Source organism: Lampetra planeri, chromosome 1 (genome assembly GCF_965212315.1).
Source record: "Lampetra planeri chromosome 1, kcLamPlan1.2.h2, whole genome shotgun sequence".
Taxonomy (NCBI): Eukaryota; Metazoa; Chordata; class Hyperoartia; order Petromyzontiformes; family Petromyzontidae; genus Lampetra; species Lampetra planeri.
In genome coordinates this window covers 23,754,624-23,770,594 of record NC_136107.1, presented here as the reverse complement: position 1 = coordinate 23,770,594, position 15,971 = coordinate 23,754,624, and the positions used below count along the sequence as shown (strand labels likewise).

Sequence of the window (15,971 nt, the reverse complement as noted above, 5' to 3'; positions counted from 1 at the left end):
CCACGCCTCTCATCCGGCTCCCCATTAGCTGGGGCCCCGAATGGCTAGGCCAATCACTCCTGATGACATGCTGTGATCACGCCTGGGCCATGCTCCCTATCTCAACCCTTATTGGCTACAAGCAGGACCGACAAGCCAATCCCCACGTGAACCCTCTATGGCTGTTATTACACATTCAGTAAAAATCATTACATTTTTATCTTGCTTTTACTCAATTTTCTAACCTATCTAGTGAACTGTTAGGAACACAATGCATTCCTATCTCAGGTCTTGCAGCCACGTAGATATAAATGTAGATTTAGTTTTTACCTATATGTTTCAGGTTGATGGATATTGGCGATGAGTTTTGCAGCAGCAAGTCAGAGGGTCTGCAGGAGTCCATCCGGAAGCAGAGCCTCAACTATTTCAAGAACTACCACAGGCATGGCCCACTGCACCCAGCAAACCACTGAAATTAGATATTCTAACAGTCTCTTGTGCTACCAGGCTAACACTTAATACTGGTAGGAACCCACTGGTTCCACCAGCCCACAGGGGATTATTGTGTCCATCCGTCTGTCGTGGAGGGAGGGGCTGGGTGGGGAGGGAGGGGCTGGGTGGGAAGGGTGGGGTGGGGCTGGGTGGAGAGGGTGGGGCTGGGTGGGGAGGGTGGGGAGGGGCTGGGTGGGGAGGGTGGGGAGGGGCTGGGTGGGGAGGGTGGGGAGGGGCTCGGTGGGGAGGGTGGCGCTGGGTGGGGGGTGGGGCTGGGTGGGGAGGGGCTGGTCACCCCGTGGTGCCCTTATAAAACTCAACGTTTAACATACTCACGCCGGTTTGTGCGGGGGAGGGTGGGGCTGGGTGGGGAGGGTGGGGAGGGGCTGGGTGGGGAGGGGCTGGGTGGGGAGGGGCTGGGTGGGGAGGGTGGGGAGGAGCTGGGTGGGGAGGGTGGGGCTGGGTGGGGGGTGGGAGGGGTGGGGCTGGGTGGGGAGGGGCTGGTCACCCCGTGGTGCCCTTATAAAACTCAACGTTTAACATACTCACGCCGGCTTGTGTGGGGGAGGGTGGGGCTGGGTGGGGAGGGTGGGGAAGGGCTGGGTGGGGAGGGGCTGGGTGGGGAGGGTGGGGAGGAACTGGGTGGGGAGGGTGGGGCTGGGTGGGGGGTGGGAGGGGTGGGGCTGGGTGGGGAGGGGCTGGTCACCCCGTGGTGCCCTTATAAAACTCAACGTTTAACATACTCACGCCGGCTTGTGCGGGGGAGGGTGGGGCTGGGTGGGGAGGGTGGGGATGGGCTGGGTGGGGAGGGGCTGGGTGGGGAGGGTGGGGAGGAGCTGGGTGGGGAGGGTGGGGCTGGGTGGGGGGTGGGAGGGGTGGGGCTGGGTGGGGAGGGGCTGGTCACCCCGTGGTGCCCTTATAAAACTCAACGTTTAACATACTCACGCCGGCTTGTGCGGGGGAGGGTGGGGCTGGGTGGGGAGTGGGAGGGGTGGGGCTGGGTGGGGAGGGGCTGGTCACCCCGTGGTGCCCTTATAAAACTCAACGTTTAACATACTCACGCCGGCTTGTGCGGGGGAGGGTGGGGTTGGGTGGGGAGGGTGGGGAGGGGCTGGGTGGGGAGGAACTGGGTGGGGAGGGTGGGGCTGGGTGGGGGGTGGGAGGGGTGGGGCTGGGTGGGGAGGGGCTGGTCACCCCGTGGTGCCCTTATAAAACTCAACGTTTAACATACTCACGCCGGCTTGTGCGGGGGAGGGTGGGGCTGGGTGGGGAGGGTGGGGAGGGGCTGGGTGGGGAGGAACTGGGTGGGGAGGGTGGGGCTGGGTGGGGGGTGGGAGCGGTGGGGCTGGGTGGGGAGGGGCTGGTCACCTCGTGGTGCCCTTATAAAACTCAACGTTTAACATACTCACGCCGGCTTGTGCCCGCCCTCACAGTCGGGCATATTTAATGAATACACCACGCCGCCATTGACCCTGGCCATTGACCGAGCAACCCAACGTTCCTACCAGCTCCCTCCGCAGCAATGTGTTTGTGTGCCTATGAATATTGTGTGTGTAATCGTGATTGTGTGTTCGGAGTGGTCGTGAAGTGGTTAGCTTGCGATGCTATAATCCCAGTGACCTGGTTTTGGTTCTCGGCTCTATACAACAATGTTATCTGAACCCATACTGTGTCATGCTTAAGTAATCTTCAATGAGTATCTGGTTCAAACATCAGCACTGGGGATACAAGAAAATGTTGAGTATGGTATCAGCCACATCCCCGCCTTGTGTACCATACCAGTCAAGGTAACGGCTTGACAACATTAATTATTCTTAACGTCCATCAGGCTACACTGGGAATTATTTTGTGTTTCTGGCACTCGGGTTGCGTGTATATATATTGAACTTCTTTCGCACGTACATAGCCAACCGTGCTAATCGGAGGTTGCGTGATTAAATTTGGTCTTGTGTCTGTTCATAGGACTCGCATGGAGGAGCTGCGAATGTTTTTGGAGAATGAGGCATGGGAACTGTGTCCTGTGCGCTCCAACTTCAGCATTTTCCAACTGCACGTAAGCACATCGTGCCCTCCACAGCCTCATTGCCAAGCACCTTATCCCAACCTGCCACCATCCCAAAAGCGAGGATGACCGTAGTTTGCGTGATGGTTTATGTTCCTTGATGAGATCAGCAAGGTATTGTGGTTGATTTGTGGCAAGCACTGTGTGTGTAATAAATGCGGCCTTATAATATTTGGAAAGTGCCCTTTAGAAGGCTTATGACCAAATCTCAGAATTGGTCAATATCAGATTTCAAAAGCAAAGCATTTATGTGTAACCTTAAACTGTTTTACTTGCCATATATGTGTATTGTCTTCAGTTAATTTTCAGAAACAGTGTATATTTTTTTAGCAGTCAAGTAAGCAGGATTTTTTTTAATTTTAGTTTGAATATGATATTGGCTTTTCGGCCTCATGTACAAACCGGACACTATATGAAATGGCCCTTGACTGAATCTGCATAAAAAAATACATTGTTCAAAGCTTAATGTCAACTGAAGTTGTTTGATGACTAATTTTTTTTTAAATAACTAAGCAGCTGCCGCTGTTGGTCGCGGCTGTGCGTGTGCGCGTACAGGAGTTTAAGTTCTTAGCACAGGGCCGAGGAGGCAGTGTCGGTCTGGTACCCACGTCCTCACCCAGCAAGATGGCAGCCACTCCTGGTGCCACCCCTACGACCCCCGTGATGGGAAGCTTCCCCTCCCACTGCAACCCCTTTGAGAGTCTCCGGCAAGACCAGGACGATGACTCAGATGACGTACTCGCAGCCAACGGGGTGAGTCCGAAGCCCACTGCAGGCTGCCCAGGCTATGAGTCTCCTACAGTGACTTAGCTTCACCTTAACGAAGACCCTTGGTGAACTGGGGGGTCTCAATGTAGAAGCGGCTGCAGGGATTTGTGTTTGCCTCTTCTCATGCAGTGCTCAGAACCGACTTATATGTATAACCCTGCACATTGTGCAAATATGCCTTTAGTACATAGCTCCCCTTGGATGTGGGCCTATGTATGTCATTATGACACTATCATTAGCTTTTGTCATACGCTGATTAATTATAATAAATGTTTTCATGATGATAGGCCGTTGTTTATGTTACCAAGTTAGACAAGTCTGACTTCACAAAGTTCAACTTTTTGCATGTCGATGGAAATCTGGAAGGAACGCATTCATACGAGGGCATAACAATCAGATGTCTTGATTTATCCTTTCAGCAATCAAATCAAAATATTCCAATATTTAAATTTGAACACCTTGAAGCTTAAAGAGCCAGTTTAGAATCCTGCATGTGGCATCATGTTCTGCAGTTTGGTCCATAACGCTGATGGCTGGCCCGTGCCTACATGTGCGCGTGCGTATTTGTGCTGATGTGTGCACTTGCAGTACGACTCGGAAGAAGGAGAGAAGAGTCCGTACCAGGATGAGGACAGCGACAGCGACGTTGCTGATGAGCTCAAGAGGGACTTTGTGGACGAGCAGACTGGAGAGACGCCTGTTAGGAGGTGACCAATATGGGTGGCTTAGTGATGGAAATGTGGTCCGTAGAGAGTGGGCAGGCCAAACAGGGTCTTGTTATATCAGGCCGAATGGTAGTTGTTTTGTAGCCTTTCGGTACGTGCAGATTAAGGTCAATGTCACTTTTGACTATGCGGCTGTATAAAAATCGTTGGGCAACGAAGCGAAAGTGATGTTGAGATCGGTCTTCATAGGGTGCTTCAAAAATTATTTTTTTAACACTTATATGAAACTATCGTTTTTAATGCAAAAATAACGAATAGCTTTTACCCTTTCTGGCAATAAAACAGGTGTTAAGATGTTAAAACACTGAACTGAAACCTTTTTCAAGGAATCACGTTCAAAGACAATGCATATACTATCAGAGCATGTTGTTTTGTTTGCGTGTTCACCACAAGTATATGTGGTTAACGCAGACGTGATTCCTTGCAAAAGGTTTCAGTTTGGTGTTTTAACATCTTAACACAACTGTTTTATTGCCAGAAAGGGTAAAACCTATTCTTATATTTTGATACTGGCAAGGGGGAGGTCCCATGATGGAAAAAGAACGGTTAATACACTGTAACATGATAACAAATGTATGTTAATAGCTTTAAAAAGTCAAAGAGTCTCCATTTGTTCGCCATCATTGTCAATACATGTGCAGTGTCGTGCGTCTCTTCTTCGTTCTCGCCTGAGGCTTGTGCGTGCGGGTGGCATGCGTCGCACACGCACTCAGTCGGGGATGAAGTAGTCGCAGGAGGTACCGTCCTCCCCTTTTATTGTTGTTGAGTTCACGCCACCACTCGGGCTCCCTCTTTCTCACGACCACGCTGCCTCACGACCCGTCCCAGACACTACCCTGTCCACGTGACACCGACGGCATCGACCTGGACAGCCAACTATGGTCCGGCCGTGCAATGATAGGGTGAAGGCGGCAGTGACGAAGGCGGCAGCGACGAGACGAGTCCAATCCCAGAACCGCCAGCACGGAGTTCTCGCTCTCTGCTGCTTATATTCCCTTCGGCGCGGCTAGGGCGGAGCCAAGAGGTCTACTGTGACTCTTGCCCCAGTTCCTCCGCCCTGCCGGCACACACACCGTGTTTCTGCTCAACGGCGTGTGAGCTCAGTGCTCACCTGCAGTTGCAGCTGCTGTACAACAGTCAGCGCTGCTATGTCACTACACATGCCTGTAATCTTCTCCAGGTTGTCTGAAGGAGGCACATTTATTGTGGTATTGTTGCAATTTATCAGAAGTGTTAACATTTTTTTTTTAACCACCCCTGTACTTAACATCAGGTGAGAGTACATTGAGACTGAAGGAAATTTGTAATTTTGTGTATGCTAAATTTCAAATGCGACCTCATGGTGCAATGTACAAGTACAGCATTAAAACAACAATGTGTAATGTAAATCATATCATAAATTGAGGACTGGATACAATTTAAAATGAGGGATGACTCAACTTTTCAGTTCATGTTGTCTGAACAATGAATCAGTAGCCCACTGAAAACTAACAAGCGATGGTTTTTAGATATAAAGCCGATGCATTATTGCTCCATGTGTCGGGATCATTGCGGTTGAAATAAGGGATGTTGAGGCACATCTTATGTTTTTGGGGTTTGACTCAAGGGCTATTAAATGAAATGGGATCGTTGGTAGTTTACTTGTAAAAACCTCAAAGACTCACTTGGGCTCACGCTTCGTTTCCCATTTTAACAGGAGGAAGTGACGAGTCTTCCTACCGTGATCACAGTGGTAAACAGAGTTGTTTTCGTGAAAGTAAAGGCAATAGCTCAAATGGCAAATTAATCTTAAACTGTTGAGGGCTGTAATTTATCTTGAATTGCCTATATTACCCAAATCAATGATTAGTATTAAAGTATCAGCAACTGGTTGGTAGCAAGTATAGAATGTATTCCTTTTAAATAATTTGGTACTTGAATTTATAACTGTCAAATAACTATGGCTTTACCGCAAAAAAAAACTATCTGCACAGATGTATACGGATGAGAAGTATTATCAAACAGGAGGAATTAACGGTGCAACGCATCTCGTCTGTTAAATATCTGCAGGTAATAGGATTGTGATTGATTGATTCTGGCTGCAGACATTGGTAGGTCACAAATAATGAAGATAAGAGAGCAGTTTCACTGTATTATGAATACCGTTTAGGCAGTTTAAACAGCTTTGGATAATACTTATAATCCTGCCCATACCCGAGCATGGAGTGCATTCGCTTGTTCAGCTCTTCTGCGCATTCATCCTCGCTGCTGCGCTTGGACATGACAACAGAATGATCCGTGCCAGGTGGATCGCTGCGTTCATGTGCGCGGTGGGACGGAGTCGCCAAAAATAAATTAATTATTTGCGATTTTGACTTCGGTTTATTTGGGACCCGGGGTCCCGCCATAAGGTGCATTTGTTGTGATGGTTTATTGCAATTGTTTCGGTTTGCTGATTGGAATGTGCAGCTTGTGAGCAGTGCACTGCTTTGATGTGAGTTGGCTGCTCGTTATTTTAATAGACAAAGCACCAAAGGGTAAAAATCTGCTCATGATGTTGAACAAGACCCCAAAAAGTACCGTATGGCAACCTGGCAATATTTGTTGTTTTATTTGGCCTCCTATCCTACTAACTCGTGTTTGCTGCTAACACAGAATTCATTTTCCTTCTGGTCGGCTTTAAAATTCACTTTTCCATCCCATGTCCTAGCGTTTCAAAGGACTCTGTACGAGTGAAAAGAAAATCGGAGTCACACTACAGCTTAAACAAGATGAACGCTCCCATTCTCGCCAACACCACTCTCAACTTCATCCGCCTCTTCGGTAAGTAGGGGTGCACGTGGTCACCTCCACCACACAGCCAGGTCCTGTATACAGGCCTTGACCATGCACCGTGTGTCAGACCTGCGTCCTTTTATAATTATTGAACTTGTGTCAACATGTGAACTTGTTTACATGTCTGTTTAGGCCTGATTCTCCACGAAACGAATTCACTTTGTCTCATTTGGTCATATCCCAGTGAGCCACACTGTGCGACATCACTGCACTTTAGTTGACTGGCTGCCCGTATTGCATATGTTGGTAGCGTATACCGGTCTTAGCCAGTCATTGTTGGCTCCACGCACGAATATTATAAGATAATAATAATTGCATTTATATAGCGCTTTTCATCAAGGATCTCAAAGCGCCGTACAGGACACAACAGCAACAGACACTCAGCATAAAAATAATATATATAAATGTTTTATCATTTACTAAATGAACTAAACGCTTAATAAGCGGAAGCATATAAATAGGTTTTAAGGCGCATTTGAAAAATGTCCACAGATTCGGAGATAGCCGAGTCTTGCCTCGGAGAAGCTTAATCAGCAGAAACATTGTAAAACTCTCGTTTACACAGCTGAGAGGAACACAGTGAATTTTTTGTGAACAGTGTTCTATTTAAAGTAATTATATGGTTATGATGTGGCTCTGCTATCTTCTGTGCATTCTGATGTAGATAAATATACCTTGACAGATGGTGAAAATTGAATGTATATTTTGAGAAAAACCAAAACATTTTGATGGTAAATATATAATTATGGTAACAAAAGTCCATGATTTCCATTCGTTATGATGATAATGTATCCGTGTTTATTTCCGTTTTAGCAATGCGCCTATGACCTAGTCGTCGAGACTTTTTGTTTTTTTTGGTAAAGTCACGTAGGTGAAAAATAAAATGAATTAAAATGAAAACAACGAAATTAAATCACGACGTTTCGGGCGCAACACAAGCGTCCGTCTTCACAACCGCTTAAGTATGCCATCTCTTAGGCATCTCTTAGGCATACTTAAGCGGTTGTTCTCTCGCTGTGTTTGTCCTCACCTGAAGACGGACGCTTGTGTTGCACCCAAAACGTCGTGATTTAATTTAGTTGTTTTCATTTTAATTTATTTTATTTTTTACCTACGTGACTTTACCGAAACAACCAAAAAGTATGGATCCTTACAGTCACGAAAACTTCAAATCTAGAATTAGTCGTCGAGAATCGACCAGACCTTGTTAGATCTCAGCAGATGACAAGGTGCTGGGCCTGGATAGCGCTTGGATAGGTGATCACCATTTACAAACATGTTGTTATAGGCTCCGTGGTCAGCAGCAGAGGGCAGTGTAGAAATGTCCAGTGTTGTTCTGTACATTTATGCTCCCATATAAATAATGCTGATCAGTACAACATGGCGATGCGTGGTTTCAAAATCCCCATGACGCACACAGAATGCATTCAACTGATGTAGTAATAGCGGATCTTTCTCTATTATGACATGTACACTCTCCTGAGAGGTTAGAGTGGAAAGATAAAAATGAGGTTACAGTCTGGTTTTTGAATCTCAGTACCAGATTGTGAACACCCCTACCAAGCAGCACTTCACAATTTACACATTTCATTGATTTACTTTGCCAAAACAATACAGCTTTATGTTTTTAACAATTATAAGTGATATTATTTCAGTGCTTGACCCACAATCGAAAGGTTGTGAGATGAAATCCTATTCAGGGGTTGACAAAACCCATCATTAGTAGTCATCGTGTAGACAGCCCACTGCCATGAGCATGCTGAATATCTATCATTGACTCAGGGCTACCAACAGAGATGTGTGCTGCCCTGTTGCTTACTTGTTTGAGTGGGTAGATACTGTGACTTGACTTGCAACAAAGAGTGGCATAGTCAAAATGTAGGTGTCGACGCAGCTTAATACAAGTGTGTGTGTACATGTGTGCGCGTGTGTGCATGGGGACGAGTAGTTTAGTGGTTAACACTCTGTGCTACGAACCCAGCGACCTGAATTCGATTCCCGCTCACTGCTAACACCAGTGACAATTTTCTAAACCGGTCCTAGGCCTCCCCTATGTCGACTCAGCCTCAAATTATTACCTGGTGTGGTGTGTAAGCATCGCGGCTGGGAAGACAAAGGCGGTCCGGCATGGTGTTGATCACCCACCCTCTCATGTGCTGTGCCGGCCTTCATAGGTGCTTGCCAGCAGAACTTGCCCCAACAGTCTGTTAAGGCTATACGGGGGATCTTTGTCTTTGTGTGTGCATGGCAGGGAGGTACCTGCAGATGATGAGCGTGCTGCAGCCAATCGCGTTTGACGTGGTACAGTACATGTCGCAGCTCTTCGACTACTACCTGTACGCCGTGTACACATTCTTCGGACGCGAGCACATGGCATGTACAGCACAGCGCATGTTTACATTGTGTCCCAAATCCCCTGCATATACAGTGCTCTTCACTGGAGTTGTGCTCACTTTGACATTGAAACTAGGGGTGAAACGACGCATGCACTCATCTTGATTACTATATCGGCTCTTAAGCTCTCAACTAAACTATAACACTATTTTTTATTTACCAGGTAATACCGACTTTTGATCTATATGGCTTTGTTTCAGAAGCGACATGGCCAAAAATGATAGCTTGACGAAGTGGCTAATCACGGGGAAACTTATAGCAGAATCAATGTTACTATTATATTCTTGGTTCTTTCGGTAAAGTCAAATTTTCTTGCTGTGGATTTCACATCTGATGATGATGGCTTGTGTTGCAGTCGAAACATCGTGAGAAATTTATTGTTTGATATTTTTATTATTTTATTATTTCCCTTTTACGTGACTTTACCGAAAGAACCAATAATATGAATCCCTGCAGTCACGACAGCTTTAAATAAAAATGTTGCTATTAATATTTATGGAGAAATTATATCGTTAACTGCAAAATCTCAATCCTAAATTGACAATTTATAAACTCGCTGGGGGTGTTGGGTGGGAGAGAGGGGAGTGATGGCGTGAATTGTTATTGTCTGAAATGTTATGTTATAAATGTAGTAAATAGAAATGTACTGCAGTAATAATAATGATAGATCTAATGTGATTTCTTTCATGTCCATTTTTCAGTTCGAGACAACAGGACTGGGGTTGATCAGTAACCGTTTGCGCACAACCCTCAATCGCATCCAGGAGAGCCTCATTGACCAGGTAAGAGAGATTCTGCTCTCATGCCATTCCACATGGTAAAACACCTGACGACACCAAACCATTCAATGCCTTGTCAGCACACCATGCTAGACCACTCGCGCAAGCATATCGCAGGCACCAGTGTCTCAATTCAATAACAAATTCCCACCGAACGGCACTTCTATTATCCACATCCCACTTAATCCACTTCAGCCCACTTAATCCAACATTATTGTACCACATACAGTGAATCTGTTGGATCTCTACAACATGGTGCAGCTGTGCTTTTTCCAAAAATAAAAAAACTCGGAAAATAAAACCGATTGAAAAATGAGAGAGAAGGCCTAAAAAAAAATGCACAAAAAGCGGACGCACAAGACAGAGGTCCCCCGGGGAGTCGGCGCGCGAGACAGTGGCAGTCATCCTGCGGGAGAGGCGCTCCACCGTACACCCCTCACCCACGGCTTCCCCAGGAAGCGAGGAAGTGGGATGGGACGAGGCGTCCGCTGGGAGCCGGGGGTGCCGGGCATGTCTCCCTTTAACCCCTTCCTGCCCGCACGCAGCAGGAAAGGCACAGCCCTGGAGGTGCCTCTGGTGGCTCAAAATAGGTGTTGCCGATTTTTGATTAAACCTGCCTGGTCATTGCGATTACGTGCAATACGTTCGCCAACGAATACAGTAGGTGTGGCAGGTGAAGTGATCCGCCGTTGCGAGACAGTTTCTGTTGGTGGGAGCTCGCTCTGCTACAACGACAACCGTTTTGGTTTCAGAGAAATGTGCGATATTCAGCAATTTAGAGATGAAAGTGGTTTATCATCCGGAGATGCTGTGCATGAGATGTGCACCTATAGGGCAGAGAGGTGCCTGTATGAGATTAATTTATAGCAGATATGTTTCCCTATCTGCCTATGGGGATATTGAGTGTACCTCCGATATAGGGATTTATCTTGATATTGTTTTTATCATCCACATAAAAATACTTCGTAAGGAATTAGCCAAAGATTCCCCAAAAACGTTACTGAAAAATATTAATTCACAACGAGACTTTGTTATATTAGGGCCTGCATGATCACCATGCATTGTGTGTACATGTACAGCCCTTTGTCAATCCACTGCTGGATTAAGCCCTAACTGTGCCATGCTGGTCTTGGGGTTGTTTAAGACTGCACCATGCTGGTCAGGATTGGTTCAAATATCGCTTTCCACTGATGTGAGCTATGGCCGAGTTTCAAACTCACATCAGTGATTTGGTAGCGCAGATTGCTAATGATTGTGCCACCACTCTCCACATACTTATATGTACACACAATAACAACGACCGCCATTTTCTGATAAGTGGCAGTGATGTCAGGCTAGGTGCATATTGAGACCACATGAAGTGTTGAAGGCTCATTGGCAGAAGGCTACAGGACACGTGCTGGTGATATTTGTTGTTTTATTATTTTATTATTTCCCTTCTACGTGACTTTACCGAAAGAACAAAGAATATGCCTGGACCTTGTTTTCATTATTTAAATTAGTCCCTAACCTCAACTTCAAAAATTAGAGGAATTCGGTTAAGAAACTTTGAAAATCCAAAAAGATTAGTATAACACTTAGGCTTTCGCGACCAGCATTATTCATAATAGTACTAAAATTCTAAATGGTGTGGATTCACTCTTCAAACACACAAGTGGGTTGAGGAAGTAACTAATTGGCGTTTTTGTTAACGTGACACATTTTTTACTGATTGGCCGTGTCGGGTGGTGGAGGGTTGTGACACATTTATAATAACGCGATCTAACCCAAAAACCTTTATTATCAAGATTAGTATGGTGAACGTTTTCACATTTTTTTATCTTGGTCAAAGTCATCGGTTATAAATATCTTATCATCAATACCATTGATGTCTGGTTGCATTCCAAACAGAATGAGCCCTTATTCAACTCTATTTAATGACAATTCCTAAAGAAAGTGATTCGACCGATAGACTTGCAGACATACAATTTCTCCCATAGCATGTGGTTTTTTTGCCCTGACACATGGACACATTATGAAAAATGTGGCCTTGTTTGGCTTAAAAAATCATATAACTCTGCACCACTGTGAATCTGTGTTTTTCGATAGCTCCAATCATGAGCACTATATCAGGTTGGGACATACTGCTTAATTAAATGTCGTTTTATGAATGTACAATATGAAGCAATATATTTTTTATGAGTCTCAACAGAATGATATATTCCCTTGCACACTATGAACATTTACTTATCCAATTTGTCCGGCTTTGACTTCTCGTTTATTTTTTTGCATAACACTCTAAAGTATTCATAAGCTTTATTTTTTTTTTAAAGTGGGTACTCAGGGGGTTAAACCGAACTGTGAGCAATGCAAGGAACTACGTCGCTGATTGGAGAACAATGGCTGTCATTAAACAGCCCACCCAGCAAATAACTATTACGGTAATTTGTGGTGTTTTTTTCGAGGGCACATCTACAATAGGCTACTTAGAGCTCAATCATAATAATGTATTGTTGACGTTGATGGCTCTGGTGATTTGTCTTTTGTTTGCGAATATTGTAAATAAATCCAGGTCGATGACGACACCAGTTGAGATGGCTGTGCTGTCGGTGGTGTGCCCGTGACAAGTTGTGAGTGAAACTTAAGCTTTAGAGGAGAGTGAGGGTTGGGAATTGTGTTCGCAAGAAGACAGGGGTGCAGAAAATGTTTAATTTTAGGCAATTGATAATTATCATGGTAAAGTCATGTGGCAACCACGATCCTGTCATATAAATTGTATGTTAAAAATGCCACGCAGCAATTCCCCTGTAGAGCATTGGTCACCCTATTATATTTTCATGACCACGAGGTAGGCTTAATGTGCCAAAAGACACACAAGTTCAAGAATTTTCATGGCCAGTGTGCGCTCAATACTACCACACCTCACCATCACTTTCGAATGGCATATCCTGAAAATGTTGTATAATTAAAACAAAACCTCCATGGTGCATTCTTACAGCCTCACCCCACTGTCTGGATTTAGGTCTTCCCTTTGACCTCTGACTGGCTGCTCCAATGCCTGTTTATGTAATATGGCATCTAGCACGTTCCTCAGCCACCAAAACCTCCTCTTCCTAAAAAACTCCAGATATTGGGTAATTGTCATCACCTCACAACTGTAACATGTTCCACAGTTACCTTGTTGTAGAATGAGAGGGTTAGATCTGACAGTTCGGAAGAAATGGTAATTATAATGAGACTTGTTCTTGCAGAGTTAACTCTGGTGTATACCTCGGTCTCATCATCATCTCCATATATATAAAAGGCAAAGTTGTGAATATGTGTGTCTGTTAAAAATGTTTAGCCTACTTCCCGACATGCAACAAACTGGAAATTTGCCATGTGGGTACTTTCCAGACTGTACACCATGCAAAAAATATAAAATACACTTTTTTTTGGGGGGGGGGCTCAATAATGCATATATTTTTTGCACGGCAAGTGAGCTGTGACGTCAAATCTGTCACGTGACCCGCGCATGTGGAAGCATAACGCATTGTAGTGTAGTGGTTATCGCGCCGCTACGCTACGAACCCGGCGACCCGAGTTCGATTCCCGCTCACGGCCACCACCGGTGACGATTATTTTAACCGGTCCTGGGCTTCTCCTAGGTCGACTCAGCCTCAAACAATTAACTGGTGTGGTGGTGTGAACATCACCACTGGGGAGACAAAGGCGGCCGGGCGTGGTGCTGGCCACCCCACCCCCTCGTATTGTATAATCACTACAATCACTACAACAAAAATACATAGTTTGCACTCTTAAATTTATTTCAAGGGTGGTACATTATTTGAAAACTAAATGTTATTTTGCATTTACTTGACAGATAATGATGATGCATTATCATTATTGTGGATTGTTTCCATTTTCTAGATCTTACTGTGTGAATTTCTGTGTATGGGTATTTTTAAATCTTTGTTTTGGGCAGACAGCCCTTAGCTTAACATAAAAATGTATAAGCAACGGCAATAATAAATATCTTCCAGGACTACACATCTCATGTGCCTTCAGTGTTTCTACATTCATCTCTATGCATCTCTGAGAGGAGTTTTTGCTGTGATTGTCCCCGCCTGATGACGGACGCTTTTGTTGTGCCCGAAACGTCGTGATTTAATATTTATTTTATTTTATATTTTTTCACCTACGTGACTTTACCGAAAGAACCAAAGAGTATGCTTTAAAATACAGCAGGAAAAAAAAGTTAAAATATAAAGCAGAACTATCTTTATTTCTTAATTGACTCTAAATAGGAACATGGCCATCATAACGTACATTTCTATTTGAAGCTCTTGAAGTAATTATTTTCATACCAGTTAACAAACATTTCTGAGAAATGGATTACGTTTCAAAAACACATTGTACTGTAGATTTGGGCTTGAAAAAATTCCTTCCTGCCGGAAAAAAAGCAGCGGCACCACAAATTTACGATCACTTATATCGGCACGGTGATGTGTGTTTAGATAGTACATTGGGGTTCAGAGGGGAACTGTTGCTGTTGTGGTTCAGCTTAGGACAGCGTCTCCCCGCATTAATTTTTTTCCATCATTCATATTGATCTTTTCGGCCCAAAGCTGCTATTGCCCAGAGCTTGTCTTGGCACTGTAAATAAACACGCCGCTGAAGCGCACCAGCACGTGCGCACGCTCACGTACGCACGCGACATCGCCCTGCCGATTCCTCTGGGAGCACGGCTGTAGCTTATCTCAGCCCTTTCTGGCTCAGGTGGTGATTTTGACTTGGAATGGCACTGTCTTTTTAGGGCGTGTTAAAGGTGGGGTGAGGATGCGGCGCCGTACCTCAGGGACCAGATTCAATGATTCAGAGGGATTGGCTCCCACATGGGGGCCAACAGGACGCCCATCTTTAGTTGATTTTCCATTTACAAATCATTCCGAAATGTTGGCTCTTAACGCATACAAGACTAACGTCATTTTGGAGCTTCTCACGTAAAATAAAAAAAACCATGAATGAATACAATACATTAAGCCAGATTCAGAATTATTTGTTACTTATATGGGGAATGTTTGTGTCTGTTGGCAGGCCTGAACCAGTGCTGGAATTTCCACATTCCCAAGTTAGGGGCCATGATAATGATGATCATAATACCAGAGGTTTTTTTTGTCATTTATCCCTTTTAATAATGATTAACATTTAGTGCCCTTCTGTCTATCTACTGCTAGATGAAGGCCACGTTGGTCATGACGTCTGTAGTGACATCTGTTTAATAATATCCCAGCATGCCGGTCAGCAAAGGAGGACACTCAGGACTGGTTCACATATTGTTCAACACCGATGCCTGGGAGTCAAACTTGGTTGTCATATTGTTGTGTCCTAACCACTGCACCACCCTATACATAGCCTTAATGAACATGAACATTGTTTTAAGGAGGGTCCTGCTTAAAATGTTTGGACAATTCTATCTGGAGTTTTTGTGTGTGTGTAGTGGGAAACCGTAATGGGGAAAGAAAATTAAGAAAATCTACACAGATTAGCTTTGCTTCCATCTATTTCCAACCACACAGCCCTCAAGGTGGGTGTCTCATGAACAGTTACAGCCAGGTTTGTGAACAGTTGAGATCTAGTGTTGCATTATTTTCACCAAGGGTTCCTATCGAATGACGGTGCTGTTTTTACTGGTTAACAGTGTGCGATTTGTCAAACTCCTCTTAGGTGAATTCATAGTTTATCTCAAACGCAGCCCTGATCAACGTAGTGATGTATGGCCAAACAAATAAATCCCACCACACAGGAAGGGTTAGATAGTTGTTATTAGCTCTGGTTAATTAATTAACTATTCCTGTTTTCACGGGATTTATCTAAGACCTCGTTTCGAATTAATCGATTGTTTTACCAGCAAGAAGCAGACTCGGAATTAATCAAAATAATACATGGACAACAAAAACCAGAATACCAAGCATTACTGCAGATCGATAAACGGAATCA

At 44.8% G+C, this 15,971-nt stretch overlaps 1 protein-coding gene across 1 annotated transcript in view; it reads left to right on the top strand.

Moving 5' to 3' along the window:
* The window catches only part of VPS50 (VPS50 subunit of EARP/GARPII complex), a 114,552-nt gene that overhangs the window by 64,052 nt on the left and 34,529 nt on the right, over positions 1-15,971 (top strand). Inside the window, exons 16-22 of the mRNA XM_078597270.1 lie at positions 323-421; positions 2,434-2,524; positions 3,089-3,286; positions 3,890-4,008; positions 6,716-6,828; positions 9,092-9,213; positions 9,936-10,016. Coding sequence (XP_078453396.1) covers positions 323-421; positions 2,434-2,524; positions 3,089-3,286; positions 3,890-4,008; positions 6,716-6,828; positions 9,092-9,213; positions 9,936-10,016 — 823 coding nt within the window. The remainder of the gene's footprint in view (positions 1-322; positions 422-2,433; positions 2,525-3,088; positions 3,287-3,889; positions 4,009-6,715; positions 6,829-9,091; positions 9,214-9,935; positions 10,017-15,971) is intronic.